Source organism: Condylura cristata, unplaced genomic scaffold, assembly GCF_000260355.1.
Source record: "Condylura cristata isolate star-nosed mole 26May11 unplaced genomic scaffold, ConCri1.0 scaffold00011, whole genome shotgun sequence".
Lineage (NCBI taxonomy): Eukaryota > Metazoa > Chordata > Mammalia > Eulipotyphla > Talpidae > Condylura > Condylura cristata.
The window spans coordinates 9620208-9642604 of NW_004567112.1; the positions used below are offsets into that span (position 1 = coordinate 9620208).

The window sequence follows — 22397 nt, forward strand, 5'->3', positions numbered from 1 at the left end:
TTTTTTTTTTTTTTTTTTGCATAGTCCTCTCTATTCTCTGGCTCTGGACAGGTGGTTTAGAGGAGAAAGGGAGCATTTTACTACTGTAAACAGAGAATTTTGAAGACCATATACATGTGTTGGAAGAGGGCTTAGATGACATTTTTTTTCTTAATTAAACAATCATTTGAATTGTTTGGCAGTGGGGAGACTATAGTATATGTGACTTATTCAACTTACGTATGGGGATATACTTGCAGAATAGTGAAGATGTACTTGAGGGTTCATTAAGTTTCCTTTGAAAATGTCTATGAGAAAGAAAAATTGGTTTTGAATAAAAAAAAACAGTTTATGAGATCCCTTGATACATTATTAAGCTGTTTTTTAGTGCTTTAAATGCCACCAAACCAATATTATGTTGGTTTCCTGTTCTAAATATATTGCTTAAACGTCTCAGGGCAAATTACATAAATCAGCTTTATTAAAGAGTAGTTGATGTCTGTCTTTGTCAAAAAAACATTTTGTTCTATATTTGGATTGTAATTATCTGCCACTAGTTACAGCGCACATATATAATTTCTTATTTGCATCTACACATTCATACATATCCATACACATCCATGCAATGTAGCCTTATAGTGTTTTAGAAGGTTCTTGACTATTAGGACATTTTGACTGAAGTTTCCAGTTCTGGAAAGAACAAATACAAGCTGGGAGTGGGTGTTGCTTGATAGGACCGCTGACAGCTGTGGAGAGGACTGGCATTCGCTCTGGGCTTAGCGGGACTCCCCAGGGCGAGAGTGGGCAGGAGGGAAAGAGCAGGCACACCGCAGATAAACTATAAATATCCACAGTGCTCAAATGCCAAACAATTCCTTTTCTTGAGCAGCCATTTTTTTTTAGGTTAATAGACTACACTATGTGTTCAACTTATTGTTTCTAACCTGTCAACTCCCCTGTAGGATTAAGTGCCCCCATATGAAAAATAATTCAGATAGTTATCAATAGTAAATGACTTACCTCCCTGCGGGAGATAGAACTGGGGGTGTCAGTGCATCTCTGTGTGGATCTGCTAATGGGCCGGGAAGGGTAGCGGGTAGACCAGAGGACGGCAAAGGGACTTTCTGGGTGTCTGCTAAGAGAGGATCACTACCTCACACAAGGCTCTTGGAGACTGGTGGATTCTCCTTGTATCTGGTGGGAATGGTGAGGGCAGCAGTGTTAGCAGCTATCACTCACTTAGAGCTGACTGTGGCTGGGCCCAGGAAGTAGGCCTAGCTGCAGGGTCTGCCAGCTGAACTGCAGGTGGAACAGAGCGGTGTTCCCGGTGTGGTCACTGGGATGGCCGATGTGGAGTGGCCTCTCAGAGCAAGCTCCAGGAGAGCTCATTGCCAGCCCCACTCTCCCATTCCAGGAGGGAGCATTACTGAAATTTTGGGTTGACCCAGCAGGGCTACGCAGAGGAGTGTGATGAGCACAGAGGGAAGGGCAGCTTCCCGGCCATGATCACGCCAGCTTATCAGAACGCCAAGAAAGCCAATGAACTCGCCAGTAATGTAAGTACCACTTGGGGTGACCCACCGCACCACAGAGGCAGAGGAGAAATGCTACTCACAGATGCATGTATCAGAACTCAGCCAAGTAGAGCTTTAGCCTCGCTTTCCATCCCCACTTCTGACATTCTCTTGTTTGACTGTTTGGTCACAGTGATCTGCTTCAAAGGAGATTGATCTGGACAAATGGTTTACCCCACTTTAGGTCAGTTGAACCAAGAGCCAGCGTGCTCCAGCCTGAGGGGCTGATTAGGAGCCTTCATCAACTCACCCACCTAGGAACTGACAACTTTAGGGGGACACCTGATTGAAATACGTCCTCATTATCGAACTGGGTTACACCCAGTGGGTAGTGATTTATCGGCAGAATATTAGTCTGCTGATAGCCCTTGAAAGCTTGACTGTAATTAAACTAGGTAAAATGACATTGACACTGTAGATCTGACACACTACCTTGCACTTGGCCTATAATCAGAAGCTGACTTTCATTTCACAGCCCCTTTGAGCCTCCTTCCCTCTGCCACTGTTCGGTCAGTGCCCATTTTCCCAGAATAGTGCATTTATGGGCCCTCCCTGGTGGTGCAGCGGGTTAAAGCACAGCACTAAGAAACTTAAGCCACTTCCGCATGAGTTCAATCCCCTCCTGCCCTGGAGGAGATCCACATGGTGCCCACATGGCACGGCAGACCTCTCCTGACTCGCCCGCTGCTCCCCTCAGCAGTGTACTTTGTCAATCTGCCTGTTCTCTGTCCCTGGTGATTCCTCTCACCCTCCTCATCTCTGGCCTGTACACCAGTTCTGTATGAATAAATAAATAAATCTTAAAAAAAAAAAAAAGAGAATAGTGCATTTATGCCCTGAGAAGGGAAGTAAAAGACACCTCACTCCCTTTGCCCCTCAGTGACAGGCTAGATGACACATGATTGTTGACACCCCTGCAGGATGTGTTTGGGGTTATACCTGTTGAATCATTGTTTTAACACTCTTCTTCATGCAGCATTAAAATGTAACGGGTAAACATGTGACCAGGGCCAGTAAAATGTTAATACAAAGGACTATGCTACTATTGGTGGTTTATGGATATAGTGGGAAAATTCCACTAATATGATTTTGCCATCAGAAAATGCTATCGTGTATATGTTGACATTAAATGTGGGGTGATTTTGGAGTGACTTCTTTCATGGGATTTGAAAACAACTGCAGCTCCTCTTTGTGTGTGTGTGTGTGTTTCAGATAAAATACAGACAAGACTTCAATAAGATGAAAGGTGCGGCCCATTATCACTCCCTTCCCGCCCAAGACAACTTGGTCCTCAAGCGAGCTCAGAGTGTGAACAAGCTTGTGAGCGATGTACGTACGGGGACACTCGCATCTCTGTGCTGCCCTCCCCCCTTCGCCCCTAAAGTTGGTGACCCCTGAATGAAATCTCCCTGTAACACCATACAAACTGCACATGAGATACCAGTTCCAGAGACAGACTATGTGATTTACAAGACAACTTGGAACCCAACAAACTAAGTCTCCTTTGATGGTGCAAAAATCTTTTCCCCAAATCTCAGGGCTGTGTTTATTCAGAAGTTTCAGGCATCTCATTTCCAGCAGATGGAATGCTATACAGGCAACTTTTATAGTAATATGTTCTTTTTATAGAGTGGAAATCAAAGACCAGAGAGAGTATCTTGAACTTGGATTCCCGTTATTTGGTTCGGCTCATTGGCAGGTCTACAGGTCAGGGCTATGAGGAAAAGCTAGTGTATGAATCCTTTGGAGGCTGAGTGGAGGTGTTTTGTTTAACCTACCCAATGGTTGAGCTTTCTAGAATTGTTAGGACTTGTGGGTGAGGAAATATGCCCTCTGTCACTCTGTCCCCTTTATCCTTTTCACATCCCAGAGTCTCTCTTCTAGTACCTTCTCTCACATGCATTACCTGTTTGGCCCAAGGCTATTAAAAGTATTCACATAACAAGGTGTGACTCAGAAACAGATATGCAGATATCCTAAGATATTTTTCTGCTCAAGCCTCAAGGTCAGCCCTTTGTCCCAAACCTTTAGGTTAACTGGTGGTGTTCTTCTCCTTCGGATAGTCAGAATCACAAGGAGTGATATTTCCAGAGCCTCATTAGGAGTCTCAGATTTTTCAAAGTGGTAGATGGGTGCCAAGACCTTGGAATCTGCATTTTAACCAAATGTCGCATGTGATTCTGCTGCTCTGGCCCTGAGGTCAGCAGGCTATGACTTGGGTACTAAACCTGGCTGCAATATGTTAACTCATTTTATTGGCACAGGACCATGTCATTTGTTTACATGTTGTCTATGGTGGATTTCAAATTACAAGGTTAGCGTCCAGTAGTTAATGTAGACTGTGTTGCCTGCCAAACCTAAAATATGTTCCATTTGGTCATTTATTGAAGAGATTTGTTGACCCTTGGTCTTAAGCTCTCATTGGGACCCCCACAAGTTTAGACGCATACTTTGTCAGAGATCTGAAAAGTGAAGTGTCTCATTCTGGTTTTATAGAAACTTTAGGGATAGAACTCGGCCTAGGATGTGATAGTTCTACCAGCAATAACAACACTCAATATTTTGACTTTTTCTATGTGAATATACTGGAGACAAATGTGTAAATATAAAAGCACATTTGTATAATTAGAATTCAACTGTATATACAGCTTTGTGTATTTTTTTTTTTTTATTGTGAGCAGACTTTAAAAGGTATATTCCTGAGATGTCTTGTCATACGTGATAACAAATGGTGTTTCCTTTGGTAAGAGGTCACAAGGAAAGCTTCCATTTCTTTTTACCTTTACTTTTATCCAGGAAGAGAGACCTTTACTAACTAATATGTCTTCAGTTGCCTTCTCCAAATTCCTGGGATGAGCAAGTTAATAACTATAACTTACATTTTATATCCAGCAGTTTTATATTCAGGGGCAGCTCAGCTACTTAAAATGAGACCATTCTCAGCAGTATGAATGGTGTCGTTTACAGCAGTCCTTTGTGAGCTAACATCTTTGCTTAACTTGTATTGAAGTGTATGTACTAGAAGTACATCCGTTGTTAAGTGTCCAGTGGGATTTCCATCTGTGTAACTAGCACCAAGATCAGAAAGAGAACATGATCAGAGCTCCAGATATCCCATCCTAATCTACCTCCAGGCACTTCTACCAAGAGTAACCACCTCCTAATTTCTAAAACCAGTTTTGTCATTTTTTTTAGCTACATGGAATCTTACCAGTATTTCCTGTTAGAAGGGACTCTCTCTCTCTCTCTCTCTCTCTGTGTATGTCTCTCTCTCTTCTCCCCCTACCTTCCTACCTACCTACCTACCTACTCACATACTTACCCTTTCTCTCTTTAATTTTCAGGGAAAAACCCTGATTGTTTGGTCATTTGCTTACTTATTACTAGAAAGGAAAACACCAACACATTCATGCTATCTATTTTAAAATCTAGGGTTGATAATTTTCTAAAAATGCCCTAGTTGAATCCTTTTGACAATTTCTAGAATGACTTCCGGTTTGGTTCTGTTGTGCCTCTGGTGTTTTGCTTTCCAAGGTGGAGTATAAGAAGGATCTGGAAAGCAGTAAAGGTCACAGTATCAACTACTGTGAAACACCTCAATTCAGGAACGTGAGCAAGATCTCAAAATTCACCAGTGATGTGAGTTTTCAATGATGAAGCATTGGTTTGGACTTTTAAAAAATGACCTTCCATTGTAGATCTCCTAAGGGATGGTCTAGATGAATGTATCCATGTCTTGGAGAAGCATGGTTTCTTCTGCATAAATACCAATAAGCTTTGATTAAGTTGCCTGTGGGGACTGCTCCATGCACGGTTATACCTGCCACATGCCTGGCCACACCTTGACCTTGAGATCTCAGGATGGCATCTGTCTTATTGCATCCTTTGTGCTGAGTAGTGTTCCTTTCTGAGTGGCCAACATCAGCAAGGAGGCTGGCTGAGCATGGACGTGACTCCTCGACACGACTTGTGGTTTGTAGTTAATACATGATCTCATTTAACCTTCACAGTCACCCAGGGAGCCAGATGTTACCTCCCCACCATACAGATGAGCAGAGTGACACTGGCAAGTTTGAGGATTCCCAGAGAAGGTCTGGGAAGCCTCCTTGTGAAGATCAAGGACCAAAACTAGATTGTCTGGTTTTAGTTCTGCTGAGCTCCATAGAATAACAAGATCTAAAATTTCAAGGGATTCCGTAAGGTTTAGTGAAATATTTACTTGCATCAGCTTTGGGGCTGGCTGGCCTGGTTCCATAATGAGACCAGTGGTCCATTTCAGGCAAATTGCTTCATCTCTCTGAGTCACCTTGCCCATCTTTAAAATGGGTGTGATAATTCCTTCCTTCTCATAGGGTATTGTGAAGATTAACTGAGATAAGTAGAATCAGTTTTGATAGAGAAGTTATAGTATTCTGTTTAAATACACTCAGTGCTTGGAAATTCAGTGGCCTCCCAGGATAGGTGATTTTAATGTAATTTCTTTAGAAGTTACTCAGATTTTCCTAGTTATGACTTCTCATCATCCTGGTTTTCTTTTTTTTTTTCTCTCTCTCTCTCTCTTTATTTAAAAAGCTGTGTTTGGGACATTACATCAATTATTTCACATGGTTGCGATAGTGAGCCATCTGTGATATAAAAGTCACAGAATTTAAATAAGCTCAGATTGATCCATCATATATTTAGACATGGAAGTAATCCTATGCAGTGATTTTTACCAGCCTCTAGACAGTGGCTTGGCATATATTTCCTGCACAAACAGTGCTTCTCCATTGGGGAGCTCTGTACTCTTCAACTTTCACATTGGAAAGATCTGGCACATTTACTACTGAAAGTGATTTTAAAAGTTAGATTTGTTTCATTCTGTCTGTGCTTACAGATTCCGTTTTCATGTGTGCTTGTTTCATTCCCATACTTATGCTTGCTTGACATTGGCCTTGTTTTTTAAAAGGTTGGCTTATTCTTTATTTGGTGTCACACCAACTACTTAATCAGGCTCTATTTATTTAATCAGTCTTCCCCACTTGGTGCATTCAGGTGAGTTGTCTGTTGTCAACGAGTTGCAAGAAAATGCATTTGTTCAAAGTTTTGTGTTCCCATGTAGAATAAATATAAAGAAAACTACCAGAATCACATGAAAGGTCACTACGAAGGAGTCGGTATGGACAGACGGACTCTCCACGCGATGAAAGTCAGAAATCTGGCAAGCAATGTGAGTTTTTTGGTGAAGGACGAGCAGTCCTGGGCTCTTCTTGCTGGGGTTAGGCCTGAGGAACCCGCCAATCCTTTTTCAATCTTCCCTTTTAAAATAAATATCAGAGTTCTATTGTGTGGAAACTGACCTTTGAGGGCTTCTAAATGTTAACCAATATAACTGAGGCTAGGTAAAAGCCTTGGAATTCTCCAAAAAGCATTTAACTTTGCTTTCTTTAGCTTACACAGGACTTAGATCTATTATAATTAAGCCCTTATGAGCAGAAACTTCATTTTTTTCTAAGTGATAAAGTGAATTTTATTCTTGTTTGAAATTCTTTCAGTTTCCAAAGTATTGATGATTTATTTGGGGTTGGCTGGCTTTTAACTCATTCATTTATTCCACCAGTGTCCACTCAAGACCTCCTATGACCAGGCACAGGGCAGGGAGTAGGAAACAAACCAGGGCAGGACCCTGTTTTCCCCATTGCATATGATCTGTTCATCTCTCTTTGGCTTTGTCAATTCAGTGTATAGATTTGCAAATGCCAAATTGTAAATCTGGGAGGTGAAGGACACTTAAAAGTAACATTTTGTTATTAAAACATACAAATGTCAAATTTACTCTGCTTGAGAATGTCAAGTTTTCCTTTTAGAGAAATAATTAATCTGCAGATTCTACTTCTCATTTATTTTCTTGAGGCTAGTTAAGAAGATTTCATTGTACACTACATGCAAATGTGTCTTTCTAACAAAACCTACAAGGCTGTCTTAATTAGTAGAAAAGATAAAGAAAATGTACAGATGGAAGTTGACTAATTTGGGATAAATTAAGGAGACAAATTCAACTTAATTAAAGGCAAACGTGTGTGCATAATTTAGTTTTTGTTGGATGTGGTATAACTTAGTTCATTTTATTTCTGGTAGCTTTTTAAATATTTCCGATGACATTCCACAAAGGTCAAAAGAAGTGGGAGCTAATCTCCCTATTCCTGCTCTTTCCTGGTTGTTTAGGTCGCCTACAAGGCCGACTACAAGCACGACATCGTTGACTATAACTACCCTGCCACGCTCACTCCTTCCTATCAAACCACGATGAAGTTGGTTCCCTTGAAAGATGTAAGTCCTTTTCCATATTTCTGCTTCATTTCTTGCCTCTTCCTCCTGTGAGGGGATTCTTGGGTAGGAAGAAGGAAAGAGATAAGATACCAACAGTGCACAGGAGAAGGAAGAGAACCAAGAAATTTGAAAGGTCCATTTGTTGGTGTTTAGATGTAGGTTTTCAGTGCAAGGTGGGGTCAAATCCAGTTTCATTTTAAATACCCTGAGGTTCTGTTTCAACTCTTAGTGTTTGATCTGTTGTTGATCACATTTAAGTAATTATTCCTTAGCAAGGGTGTGCATTTTTGTTTGTTTTTAATTTTGGAATATGTTTAAGGACTGAAGGAATTTCTGAGAAGTAATTTGCCTTCATAGTTTTCTCAGGAGCACTTGGGAAATAGTTGTAAAATAATATAGATCACTTACTCATTGTTACAGTGATTTGACTTATTTATAGCTTAACTCATCCCCAACAAAGTATGTGTTGTTAATTAAATTTGGCATTTTCTAATTATAAGAATTTTATTATATGTTTACTAGGGACAATTTAGAAAACAATAGAATAAAAGAATGGTTATCTACTCCTTAAAAAGTACTTAATACAGGTCACTGTTTTTAAGGTGGGTTAAAACTGAATCGGGTCATGGGTGTTTGCAACAGTTACCTCCAATCAGTGGATCATTTGACCAATAATTGAGCACATAGTACTGAGTGGCCCCTGGACCTCACTTTCCTTTGCTTAGTTCCTTGTTGACTTGGGTTTGTTGTCAGTGATAGGTCTTCACATCTCTCTCTCTCTTTCCTTTGCTCAAGGTGGGGTTTTGGTGGCTTCAACTGGCATCTCAGTGTCTAGCCCAGGCTGCTGGTCAGCTAAACCCAATCCTTGCCAGTGCTAGTTCCACAAGTGTAAGGGTCTTTCCAAACATGGAACAAAGAAAGAGATAGGAGAGGACTATCAAGAGCCAAAAGTGTGCAGCTTTTTCCAGGACTTTTGGTTGAATTGACTCATTCATTTCACCTTATCGAATCACACAGTTCGGGCTGACTACCAAGCCTCTGTCCTTTCTATTTTGGCTGCCTGTATTACCTGGGAAACCTGAAGATCCAGATGCCTCATTAAAATTTAAGTGTGTGCTTTGTAGTAGACTTCTCTAAATCATGCTTAATACACAAGCATAATGAGAAAGATTCCTACACTTTTGTATACCCATTTTAACATGACTTGCTGTTGCCTTTGTTGATACAAGACTGTAGCTCAAACCACACACCACAAATACAACCGGCATGCCTGGGGAGGTCTGATAGAAGATTTAAACTAGATCAGATTAGAAATATCTCAATTGGAAGGAGAGATAGGTTCTAAATTTGCCACTGGTGAGCCAGGGCCAGGCTGCAGAGGTATTTTATTGGGCTACACAGTGTTGTAAAAAAAAAAAAAAAAAAAAAACAAACAAAAAACATTGTGTTTGAACCAATATGTAGACATCATGAAAGTTTGCATAGGAAACTGTTGCTCTGGCTCTTGTCTTCCAGCAGTTGGCAGGGAATGAGCGGGGGAGGCTCATCCTACTCCTCTTTCTCTTACCTTGTTGGTTCCTGGTGAAGTTGAGTTTGCCACTCCTAACAGAGGGACTTTAGTGGTCAGGAAGTTTGGGAAATCCTTTTACAAGAACATTTGTGGTCTCTGTCTGATAGCCTTGGAGTGGTCAAATAACTATGAATTAAATAAACAAACACAAATCCTTTATTAGAGAGTATTCCTTTAACGTGGATTTAATAAACATTAATAACATTAAAATGAGACTCTATCCTCCATAAACAGGCCTTCAGAAGATAGACAGAAGCAATAGCCAACATCTGTGATGTTGCAAAGATGTGATTCATCATGGCCGTTGCTAATGATGTCCTGCAGAGGAAAGTAATTGTGCTCTGCCATAGACCTAATGCAGGATGATCGAGAAGGAACATGCTATTTTAAAAGTGTTTTTTTGTGACACTGTATCTTGAAAAATTCTGCATTCTAATAGACTTTATTATGAGATAATTTTCTCTCTGAATTAATGCATTAGGAAGCCACTGTAATCTCACTAACAGTTAACATTAAAATGACTTTATATCTCTTATTATTCCCTGCATATCCGACATCCAACACTCAGAATGTGCAAACAATTTTCCTCCTGTGTCATTAACTAAAAAATCACAAAATAATACTGCCTTTATCTCCACATCCAGCAAGACACTCTGTGGCCCTGTGTCAGGAACTCTCAGTTTTCCCTGTTCTAGGAGTACATTTGTAAGTCATTTGTCTGCACCTGGGATCCATTTCCCTGTCTAAGCAATGTTTGCTCTGTGTATGGGGAGCTGCTGGTGCATCTGTAAAAGAATAAATAATAGTTCCACCAACTTTGGCAAATCAGACTTGTGTTGTTGAAATTGAAAGCCATGTTGGGAGGCAGACTGCTGAGATCTGAATCCCAGCTCTGACACCAGCTGTGTGAGCTTGAACACGTCACTTGGGGTCTCTGTGCCTCAGTTTTCACATTGCAAGGTGGAGCTAATAATAGTACCTACTGTGACTTTGAGGATTAAGTCTCTAGCTATGTGCAAAAGCACTTGAAATAGTGCCAAGCATGTAATGTTCTTTTTTCACCATAATTATTATTAACTGACATCAGGACAAGGACGAATGGAGTGAGGACAAGGAAGAGGAGGGGTAGACAAGCTCGTCTTCAGTCAGTTTCACCTGGGTCAATGAATTTTCAAAATATTGAGGTTTTGGGAAGAGTTTTAAACTTGCAAGGTCTTATGTAATAATATGGACTTGGGTTTCTTTGGAATGACTGGAAATTGTGCATGGATGGATGGATGATGGATGGATGGATGAGATGGGGGTTGATAGGGGACCAGATACTCACAAGAAGGTCAGAATGAGTTCACTTTTCCTGTTTTACCTGGATTTAGGGCCAACTCTGGGTTAAATTGTAGAAGAGGTCATTTGCCACCCCCAGCCTCTTCCTTTTCTCCCCCCACCTGTATCTTGGCTGCCCTTCCTGTGCAGGTCACAGGGGCTCTGCTCAGCTTGCCTCAGCCCTCGTGACAGGCCCTCAAGCCCAACGTACTCCTTTGCCTCTCTGCTCAAGTACCCATTCTCTCTGCAGCAGATCTGGGGCTCACTTGGAGGAAAATAAGCAGATGACATGAATATATTTTTAAGTGCAAATGACTAATAATTTTAACTCTCTGAATTGCAATTTGTACTTTCAAATAGAAAATTCACGAGCTCCCAATGTCAACATAGCAGAAACAGGGTTCATGGCACCGTCTTGCCCTGGAGGTTCCACTGCCTTCTCTCCCAACCCTCTTCCATAAAAGTGCCGAGAACAGGGCAGTCTCGTGGGGGACGTGGGCCAGGCGGGGCTGGGTGTGCAGTAGGAAGACGTGAGCAGCGGGGTACACCGTGACCCCTGTTTAAGCTATGCTGGGCCTTGGCTGGGTGACTGTGCGCTTTCATTTTTCCTTTCCTGAAAAAAACAACCAAAACTTTCCTTTTGAAGTATAAGAGATAAGTAGAAACACACCCGGATATTGACCTATAGCTTGCATGGTGATCAGTGCCAGGTGTGTGTCATTTCTTTGGGAAAGTGTCTAGGATAGGACTGTTGCCAGACTTTTCCAAAGGGAAAGGGTGGGTGCCAGCCTGAGCTTCTGGGAGCTTCCTGGGCTCCTCGCCTTTGCCTACACTTGCTCGTCTGCAGCTTGCTTCCACTCTTCAGACCAGGCGGGACACAGGTGTGGCAGCCGCTTTAGAAGGCCTGTCTCTGGCCAGTGGGAAGGGTCAACACTTTCCCGCTGGCCATTTAGTTGAGTCGCTTTTGAGCTCAGGGACCTGTTCAGGTTACTCGCTCTTGAAGGTGCTGTTTTCTCTCTGCAGGACCACTGTGCCTGCTGGTCTGTAGTTTCAAATTTTGGTTATTTCTCTGGTAGTTGAGCATCACCACTCTGTTGGGCTTAGAGGTAGGGAGCTGAGGCCATTTTAGAAGTAAGAGTAAGTGACTCTTCCTGTGCCTGCTTGTACCCAGGTCAACTACAGGCAAAGCATTGACAAGTTGAAGTACAGCTCTGTGACTGACACCCCTCAGATTGTTCAAGCCAAAATCAACGCCCAGCAACTGAGTCACGTAAGTGACCCCTCAGCCCCTGCTTGGCAGATGGGGTGGGGGTGTCTTGGGATTGCTTTGCAGCTTCTGGCTGTATGGTTCCCTAATATTTGACTTTAATGAATAGAGATACACACACACACACACACACACACACACACACACTTTCTTACAACCAGGAAATGAAATGAGCCCTCCCTTTAAACTTTTTATTATGGAAATTTTTAAGTACTTTCAAAAGTGGACAGCAGGAAGAAGGCCCACGTTCCCATCACACTCCTCAGTGACTGTTGACTCAGGGGCTTCGTGTAGATCCCATACTCTCCCCTCGCCCCATGGAATTTTGAAGAAAATCCCAGCTATTCTATAATCAAATCCTTAAATATTTCAGTATTAATCTTTAAAAAGAAAAAATTTGGCTATTTATTGCAATATGTTGTACCCAAACCCAAACAATAATTCTTACTATCACCAGTGATCAACATTCAAAATTCTGATTGTTTTGTAGGTGATCACTTTTTCCCTTTGACCAATTTCTTTGAATCACAGTGCCAGAAATATCTACACTTTGTGTTCAACTCTACATTTTAAGTTTCCTCCTTCAACTCTTCTCTCACTGGTTGTTCTTTGAAGAAACTGGATTGTTGCTCCTGTAAAGTTCCCCAAAGTCCGATGCCCTTTGTGCTTTGGGGGGGGGGGGGGGGGGGGGAGGAGGTGGCTGGCCTCTGAATGCCCCGTGAAGTAGTGGTTGGAGCTGTAGACTTCATGGGTTCAGGTTCGATTTGGGGCAAGACTCCTTCTTGGATGATGCTAGGTGGTGCCATTGGGTATCACCTATGTCTGGCTCTCTTGTGGGGTTTACAGTGATAGCCATTGGATAACCCTTCTGCATAGAGACCCTGCAAAGAGCAGGATACTTACAAGCAACGGCCTGAAGAAGGTTTCCTGACCTCAGGTGCTTCAAAGCAGGGCTGATTTTCTCCAGGGAGTGCCCACAGGGAGAGTGGGCACCAACTGTTAATTTTGTCCCTCTGTGCTGCTTTGCGTCTCATCGGACATCTGTTATCTTAAAACACTAAAACATAGCAGGCATCCTTGTAAAATCCCTTTTCCAGAAACTCCTTTGTGATCAGCTTAATGGGAAAGGAGAGTGTCCTCTCCAAAGCCATGTAAAGCTTTGCATTCACCTTGTGGGTTTATTTTAATGCCAACAGGTGAATTACCGTGCTGACTATGAGAAAAATAAGTTGAATTACACGCTGCCACAGGATGTGCCTCAGCTGGTGAAGGCCAGAACCAATGCTGCTCTGTTCAGTGAGGTAAGCAAGCAGATGAGCTCACCCACAGGAAGGAGGGGACGGCCAACAGACGTGAGAACGAAAATGGCAGTTATGTCAATAAAGAGGGACTGTTCTGTCTGTGAGTTTCATCCAAGGTAATCATCAAGTTATGACTTTGAATGTTGCTGCCTCATGACCAGTGACAATTCAGGGGGGTAAATTGTCACAGCAATTGAATCCTTATTATCTATGTGTACAGTGTGTGCTTACACACATTCTCTCTCTCTCTCTCTCTCTCTCTCTCCCTCCCCTCCCCCACCTGGTGACTTCTAACTATGCTTTTCTGTATGGACAAAATTTGAGTTTTAAAGAGATCAAACTTAAGTCATCAGATTCTCCCTAGAGCCATATATAGTCTATGATGAAGATTCTTATTCTGAATGGGGTTTTTGGAAGTATTTGAAGAAAAGAACAAATACTTCTGGAATGTTTGCCCTACACTGGATCCTGGAATTATCCCATTATTGTAGGGTCACAGGGACATGGCTTTGGGGTGACACAGGTCAGAGTTGGCTCTGCCCCTTCTAACTCATTTTGGACCTACATGATCTATCATGTTGTTGCGCTCACAGGCTTAAAGTGAAGATTTCTACTTGATGAGTAGAAGTCACTCATGAAACATTCACTAATCAGTAGGTATTGCTACCAAGGCCATCGCAATACCTAGTATCTCTGTTGGATTCAATCAACTTAGGATCTGTCTTCATATATTATATCCACTGTATATCGACAGCAACTCTGAGACAGTCTAGAATATTCTTTTTGCAAATGTTTAGCTTGAAACCTAAGGAAGATAAGTGATTTGCCCAAGGTCATATGAACAAGGCCAACAGAACTAGATGTCACCTGATCTTTCCTCTCCCTATCCCATTATGTGGCCCAGAATGACCCACTGTTAAGGAGTCAGTTAACTGTGTTGATAACTGCTCTGGTCATTTTCATATAACAGCCACGATTCTGGTCTACTAAAAGATAAAGAGACCAACTTTCTTGTTTTTTATGTTTCTCTTCAACTTTTGGCAGAAATATGGACAGGAACGCCTGTTCACCTGTGTTTTTGTTTGTCAGGTTAAATACAAAGAAGGCTGGGAGAAGACAAAGGGGAGAGGGTTTGAGATGAAGCTGGATTCCATGTCTCTGCTGGCCGCCAAAGCCTCAGGAGAGCTCGCTAGCAATGTACGTTTCCTCTCAGTAACTCAGAAATGCATAGGAGATGACTCCCTCAAATGTCAGTGGTCCTGCTGCAAAAAATAATGACTTTTAACATTGTAAACATTGCAATACTTTAATCTTCTTCTGATTCCTGAAAGCCTGGGAGGGTGTTTTTTCAGAATTGTTTGCTCCCAATTGTTAAAACCAGAGTCCCTTGGGTAGCAAAGTTTCTCTCACTCACAGTAGACTTTCTTCCTTCTCTCAAGATTAAGTACAAAGAAGAATATGAAAAAAACAAAGGCAAAGTCACGGGGGCCTCAGATTCCAGGCTTCTGCACTCTCTGCAAGTGGCCAAGATGAGCAGTGAGGTAAACTTTCTTCTACTCCCAGCCCTTTCCTGCCAGTTGTGTGACTTCAGTTTTCCCTGGGCCTTCTTCACCAGAGACTATTACCATTTTTATTGACTTGCACCTGTAGTTTCTCTTCTGATTTGTAGGAGCAGTTTGTTCACTTCAGCTTGCCAAGACATACTCTTCTTTAAACATACATAGAATCCTGGCTCCTAAGGGTGGCCAGTTCTGCTGATGGGGTACAGAGGTGTCAGGCTGCATCTGTTCACTCCATGGTGTTTACTAAGCAACCCCTATGTCCAAGAGCGACTCTGGATGTTAAGAACCAACAAGACCTGCCAGGTTCCTCTCTCTCTCGAGCTTAGTCTACTGGGAGTCAAGCAGTAAACATCCTGCTTATTGTGACAATGCCCTGGGTGAACCCCGTGGCCCCAAACAAAATATTTAGCTGACTACTGGAGCATCCAGGCTCCAACACTTAAAATAACGCTGCTTATAAACAACTCTAATGGCTGGAGATTAACCTTAGTAAATATCACTTATAAAAGCCTCTGGGGAGGGAGAGTTCTGCTAGCCGGGCCAGACTTGGTTTCTAATCAAGATGTACCTGACAGTGCCGAACAGGCAGAAAGGACATGGGGGCATCAGATTTCTGTCTTACAATTGCCTGCTGGAAGCTCTGACCAGCTCACACTGCTCCCATGTGGCAGAAAGACACAATTTCCTGATAAGTTGTTAAGCCAGCAGGGTTTGAGGAGGATGAGAGAGTTGGCCCCTGGGTCATCATTATGGAGGTGTCTGTGGAACAAGCCCAAGGAAGCCCATCGTCATGAAACATACAGAGACATGGAGGACTTGGCTTCCGTTTAGGCAGAATAAATTGGCATTTCACATTGGCAGCTGGAGAAAACAGTGCCAATAAAATAGTCTTACCATGATCATTACCACCATCATTATCAATGTCATTGTCACAATACCATCACTGTCATCTCCACTGTCCTTGCTATCAGTATTATCATCAGCATCACCAGTCATTGATGTCGTGATCATTGTCAGCTTTCTTGTTAGAATGTATCAAGTATGTGCCCTGTGCCTGTCTCAACTAAGGCAGTTTCAGCTACTATTTCATGTACTATTTCATAGTCCTTGGAGAACAGTGAGCCCACAGAGAAGTGAGGTCCCTTTCCAGAGGTCATCCAGTTGACAATGGCATGTCAAGCCTCGCCAGCTCTGGAGCCCAAGCTTTGTTACTCTGTTTCCTCAAGCATTTACAAAACCCATGGGTAGAATGAATGTGTTCCTTCTAGAACAGCCAGATTAAAAAGATTTAGGAGAGATCAGAGGCATTCCTCCCAAAGACAGGTAATGTGTGGGAACACAAGTCCAACCCCTACTGCCTTTCAGAACCAGATCTTGGGCCGCACCTTCTGATGGATGGTGGCATTGTCCAGAGTACCAGTATCTCATGAGAGCATGGGCTCCTTCCTGTCCCTGCCTTACTCCTGTGACTGCAGACTTCCAGTAATCGGTCTTATTTTGGTACCTTCAAGGTGGAATACAAGAAAGGTTTTGAGGAGAGTAAGACCCACTTTCACCTACCCATGGACATGATAAATATCAGGCATGCTAAAAAGGCTCAAGCGCTGGCCAGTGACCTGGACTACAGGGAGAGACTTCATGAATACACCGTGCTTCCCCAAGACATGAAGACCGAGTGGGCCAAGAAAGCCTACGGGCTCCAGAGTGAGGTGAGCCCACACTCATTGCCATGCCTCTCTGGTCGGTGGCACTGGGGATGGGATTGTGAATCTGTGCATGAATTTATTACGTAACTCAGAGGACAAGGACTAGGAGGAACTTCTGGAGATGTGCAGAGATACAGTTAAGGTAGAGATGTTTGGTCTAGATAGAGATATGTAGCCTAGATATAGCTATGGATACACAGATACAGATTACGTAGATATGTGTATCTGTGGAGGTCAAAGGGTGGAGGACTGGGGCTCAGGGCTATTGTGAAAGTCAGGATGTGTTGGTCATGGGGATGAGCAAGTGGAGAACAATTATTGGAAATATTGGAAATTTAGCAGATTGATAGATATGGCCCTTGGTCAAAAAGTCTCGGGTTTCTTTAATTTTGGCGAGGTCATAGTGTTTCAACACTCAGGTCCAACATGCTCTTCTGGCTACAGTGGACCCATGACTTCACCCCCACCAAGAAGCGTTGGGCTGACTCTAAAAGAGTAAGGAGAAGTTGCCTTAGGAAGACAAATGCAGGAGCAAGGATCATCTAGCTCCCCGTCGATGGTGCCAGTCACCCTTGTTTCTCACCAGAGCCTGTTCTTTCTCTTGCAGCTGCAATACAAGGCTGACCTGGCATGGATGAAAGGGGTCGGGTGGCTGACCGAGGGTAGCCTCAATTTGGAACAGGCCAAGAAGGCTGGACAGCTGGCTAGCGAGGTAACTTGAGCCTAGCTCCTTGGTTTCTAGGGGTTTCTTTTTCTTTTCTTTTCTTTTTTTTTTTTTTAAAGATTTATTTATTTGTGCATACAGAACTGGGGTACAAGCCAGAGATGCAGGGGAGTGAGAGGGTTTACCAGTGACAGAGTGGGGAGTAGAACAAGTGAATCTACTGAAGTACACTGCTGAGGGGAGCAGCGGGCGGGTCTGGAGAGGTCTGCCGCGCCATGTGGGTCAGCTCCCTGGCCGGGGACTGAACGGTGCTGCGGACAGCTTCATAGTGTTGCAGTTTAATCCATTGCACCATCTAGATTTTTTTTTTTTCACATATAGAGGAAAGACATTTGTAGTTTTCAGTATTTCAATCCCTATTTTGGGCTCAGCCTGAGGGATTTCCTCACCCCTGCTCTGACCATAGAAAGTCTTGGCTTCAGCCAGCCAACCCCAGCAGCATCTTTTCCATCGGATGTGGCAGATCCCATGGAGAAGCCAGAGGACCTAACCTCTGGGAGGACACAGAGTCCTGTGCAGTGGACACATTAGAAAAGTTGCCAGTGACTTTGTGACTGGGAGCAGGGGTGAGGAAGTCAAGAGCTCGGTGGTCTGGATGCTAAGACCTTGTGCAGGAGAACCCCACTTGGGCATCAGCGTCTGTAGGGCCTGCGTTTCCCTTCCTTAGCACCTACAGTCTCACTAGTCGTGAGAGCAACACACATCCCAGGGATGGCGGACACAGTCAGCCCTTACTTTAAGAACTTCACTTCCAGACCGCCTGGCCCTGGAGCCTCGTGCCATTTCCCCCACTGCACAGTCAGAGATCAGGGGCTCACGGGATACAGTGAGGTGCCCAGCCAAGGTCAGGAAGCTGAAAAAGGGTGGAGGCAAGACTGGGGCCTTGGTTGTTATGTCTGAAAGTCCACGTTCACACCAGCTCACTCTCCTGTGTCACACCAGCGCACCCAGGGAAATAAGGGGCTCCCTGGGGGGAAGCATGTGAGTCCCCCATGAAAGCTCAGCAGTGTAGCAGTCTCGGGCCTGCTCGGGCCTGTGTAAGCTGCTGAACACTCCCCACAGGAAAATGCTTGGTCACAGAAAGCGTGCGTGAAGAGGTGCCTGCAGGTGGCGGGGGGCAGTGTCCTGATGCAATGGGCTTCCTTTTCTTTGGAAACAGAAAAACTACAGGCAGAGGGTGGATGAGCTGCAGTTCACCAGTGTGACTGACAGCTCCCAGATGGAGCACGCCAAGAGGAGCCAGGGGCTGCAGAGTGGGGTGAGTCTCCCCCAGGCTGTGGTATCGCAGTTCTGTGAGCCTCCAGTTATAGCAGTGGGCACCCAGTCATGCTGCAGAGGCCAAAGAGCCTGCTCCCTTTAAATAAGCTGGAGCCGAATTTCCCCAGGCTCCTGAGCCACCTCTGGGGACCGGACACCAGGCCTCCCTGCTCACCCCCCATTCATCTCTTCTGATTCTTGGAGACAGGTGCTGACTTGTCTTTCTTTTCAGTATCGCCAGTTCTTTGTCCTTCCCTGTCACTAGAGACTGCATGATTCTGGAGCCAGGAAAGAAGTGTCTTGGAGTAGGATGACATTTGCTTGTGGGATATGTGCATTTCATACCCACCTGTTCACAGGATGGGGGGGAACAAGGAAACCCCACATCCGTATTCACCCACTAGTATTGGTTGCTTTACCCGCCATCTGTGCTAAGTACAGTCATCATCGTTGCTACCACATGGCTAAGTTTTCCCTCTTTAGGGTCCAGGGACACCTGCCAGAAAGGACACTTCAGTGTAATGGTGTCAGCAGAAAGACGCTGTTTGGACATTCAAGTTGGGGTGTGGGAGGGAAGAGGAGAAAGAGCAAGCGCTTTCTCTGTTTTCTGTAGAGAACTAGCTGTTCACGAGTTGTCTTTGCTCACCCTCCAGATGTTAGTACCTACAAATGCATATGGGGGTGCAGGAGGCCGAGTATACATTTCATTTTTCCCACTTGGGGAGCCCTCTGGTGGGCTATTTCTGCAGCTGTGAACAACATGAATGGATACAACTTGGGGCGGCTGATGCCTTCGCAAGGGAAAGGGGTGCAAACAAAGACCTCAGAGGGATTTTAGGATAGCCTCTTGGCCACATGCTCTTCAGCTCCTCGCTGCTGCCTCTCCACCCCATCATCTCCTGCCTTGGCCTCATTTACTATCCTGCCAGCCCACATCTGGCCTGGTTGGGTTTGCAGTGGACTTCCGTGCCAGTCTCAGGAGAGCCAAGCAGACGTAAAGGCCCACTGGATGCCAGGCAGCACACAGGCCTCCTTAGCCCCCTCGCCCTACCTCTCCACCTGCCCTAGTCCACTGTTCTCTCCCAACAGGTGGCCTACAAGGCAGAAAATGAGCAGTCCATGCACCAGTACAACATCAGCAAGGATGAGCCTCTCTTTGTACAGGCCCGGGCCAACGCTGCCAACCTCAGTGAGGTACAGTACGGGGTAGTGCCGCCGGTGGCCCTGGCCTTGGCTTCCCCGTGTGGAGGCCTGGTCAGCAAACCCGCGGCCACCGGGGGTGTCTGTGTCAGCTGAGGTTATGTGCATCTGCTCGTTGCAAGCTTGCTCCATGCCAGAGCTTTAGGGGAGGACCGTGTTCTGTAGACATGAGCTGCCTCACTTCAGCGGGGCAGGCGCTGGCACTGAAACAGGACGGGCAGTGATGGAGGGCTGACGGCTCAGCTGACGGCACCTCACTGCCTGGGCTTGAACCTTTTGCTTAGTCATTCTTTTTCTTTATGTTGGGGTAACATTGGTTTACAGCACTCTGGGTTTCAGACGCATAGCTTCTTACCTCAGCAAATATGGTTTAGGGCTTCTTTAAAAATTTTTTTCTAAAGATTTACTTATACATAAAAGAGCTGGGGTGCAGGCCAGAGGTAAGGGAGGGTGGATAGGGGTAGGTGTGAGAGGATTCACCAGAGACAGTGGGGAGCAGAACAGGTGAATCTACTGAAATACACTGCTGAGGGGAGCAGCGGGCGGGTCAGGAAAAGTCTGCTGCACCGTGTGGGTCAGCTCCCTGGCCAGGGATCAAACTTGTGCTGCAGTGGCTGCTGAGGGCTTCACAGCGCTGAGACTTAACCTCTTGGCAAGGACCTGTTCTAGGGCTTTCTATGGGACTGTGTCATCGGTATTAGTCTCTCCAGGAGATGGTTCTGCAGTCTAGGGAAGCCCTCTCACATGGGGATGACACTTTTCTTCTAAATCTCTTTAGAAACTATATAAGAGCAGCTGGGAAAACCAGAAGGCGAAAGGCTTCGAGCTCCGTCTTGACTCCTTGGCCTTCCTGGCAGCCAAAGCCAAGAGGGACCTGGCCAGCGAGGTGAGTCGGCCCTGACATGGACTGTGCTCCATGTGTCCTGTTTACTTCTGGGGGATCGGAGGGAGCCTCAGCAGTTTCTCACCCCCTCTGAGCCTCAGGGTTCCAGTCGGCACACTGTAGACAAACGTCACGCTCTGTCAGTGAGGGCCCCCTGCAGCGCCTCCTGCACTTGGTGCTGCTTGGTGGGTAGTAGTAACCAGAGTGGAAACCCAGATAAGTGGAGGCCAGAGCTTTCTGTGGGTTTCGAAGGAAGGCGTGTTGATGGGCTCTGGTGTGAGACAGACATGGAGAAGGCCCCGCTCCATCCCCTGCTGGCACTTGGCTTCTGGTCAGTTGGGAGACGGTTCAAAATTTCAGCTACTTATTGTCAAATTGACAGTTTTGAAAATAGCTTGAGGAAATGACGAGGATTGAGGAGTATTAAGTGTTCTAGCGTTCGAAGCACTGTGGTGAGTCTGATGTGAGGAGCCTGGGCCAGGATGTGCGTCAAACCTCCCAAATACAGATCTTTGCACACAAGCCATGTACCTATGCTCATATGTACATATAATACACATCCACACGTTGCATGTTATATACGTGCTCTGTGTGCTTATACTTATGTTGAACATTTATGTATATTTTGCCTGTGAAATGGACACCTCGTATCCTTAGTGTGTATATTAAATACACGCATATAGATAAGTAGCAGCTGAACAGTGGCTTGGTTGACCTACTTTCTGACATAGCATTTTAGCTCATCACATGGTGAGTTTTACAAACCAGCGCTGGTCTGCAGGTGCACTGAGGAGGCACAAGTCTGTGCTGGCCTCCTTTGGACACTGGCCCATAGTAAGTGTTCAGTAAATGCCAGAAGATATTGGTCCTTTCGTTGGCAGAGATGAGAGTGGAGGCCAGGTCTGCCACAGCCACAGTAAAGGTGAAGTTGAGGGGCCCTCCCTGGTGGCGCAATTGGTTAAAGCACCACATCATGAAGCCCTCTGCAGCCACTGCAGTGTGAGTTTGATCTCTGGGTCCAGAGGTGACCCACAGGGTACAACAGACCTCTCCTGACACCCTCACCTCTCCCCTCAGCAGTGTATTTCAGTCCATCTGCCTGTTCTTCTCCCCACTGTCTCTGGTGAGTCCTCTCACCCAACACACCTCTAGCCTATACCCCAGTTCTGTATGCATAAATAAAAAAATATTTAAAAAAAAGTTGAAAGCCAGGACATGAGCCCCAGTGGATACCATCAGTTTTGAAAGCATTCTCTACTTGTTCTTTCCCCTGATCCTCATTACTCTTTGTCTAGTGCTTTGTTTTTTCCAGAGTCATTGGGAAAATGTCCCAATACCTGCAATTATTTATTGATACCTACTCTAGCGGTTCTTTAGTGTGAGTTCCTTTCTCAAAGAGCCCTTGTATTTTGGACGCTGTGTCTTTTTCATTTCATGACTGTTTTTGATATGTAGGGTTTTCACTATTACCAAAAAGGATTTAAAATTCACTTTTTATTTTTACTTGTCCTAAATAAAACCGGACCTTTATTGCCAACAAGGATATTGCTCTCGTGCAAACAACAGGCAGTTGAAAAATAAATCCAGAAAGGACAACCTCTTTAAAGGTGGAATTTTATTTTTAAATATTTATTTACTTATGCATACAAGAACTGGGGTACAGGCCAGAGGTGCCTGGGGTAAGAGGATTCACCAGATACAGAGTGGGGAGCAGGACAGGCAGATCTACTGAAGTACTGCTGAGG

The 22397-nt window shown here is 44.5% G+C and overlaps 1 protein-coding gene across 1 annotated transcript in view; it reads left to right on the forward strand.

Annotated features, from left to right (window-relative positions):
* NRAP (nebulin-related anchoring protein) overlaps positions 1–22397 on the forward strand; it is a 64383-nt gene that overhangs the window by 9875 nt on the left and 32111 nt on the right. The window contains exons 9-22 of the mRNA XM_012723955.1: positions 1462–1535; positions 2766–2882; positions 5088–5192; positions 6655–6762; positions 7758–7862; positions 11924–12022; positions 13216–13320; positions 14410–14517; positions 14760–14861; positions 16394–16591; positions 17196–17300; positions 18472–18570; positions 19659–19763; positions 20548–20655. Of these exons, the coding sequence (XP_012579409.1) occupies positions 1462–1535; positions 2766–2882; positions 5088–5192; positions 6655–6762; positions 7758–7862; positions 11924–12022; positions 13216–13320; positions 14410–14517; positions 14760–14861; positions 16394–16591; positions 17196–17300; positions 18472–18570; positions 19659–19763; positions 20548–20655 (1538 nt within the window). The remainder of the gene's footprint in view (positions 1–1461; positions 1536–2765; positions 2883–5087; positions 5193–6654; positions 6763–7757; positions 7863–11923; positions 12023–13215; positions 13321–14409; positions 14518–14759; positions 14862–16393; positions 16592–17195; positions 17301–18471; positions 18571–19658; positions 19764–20547; positions 20656–22397) is intronic.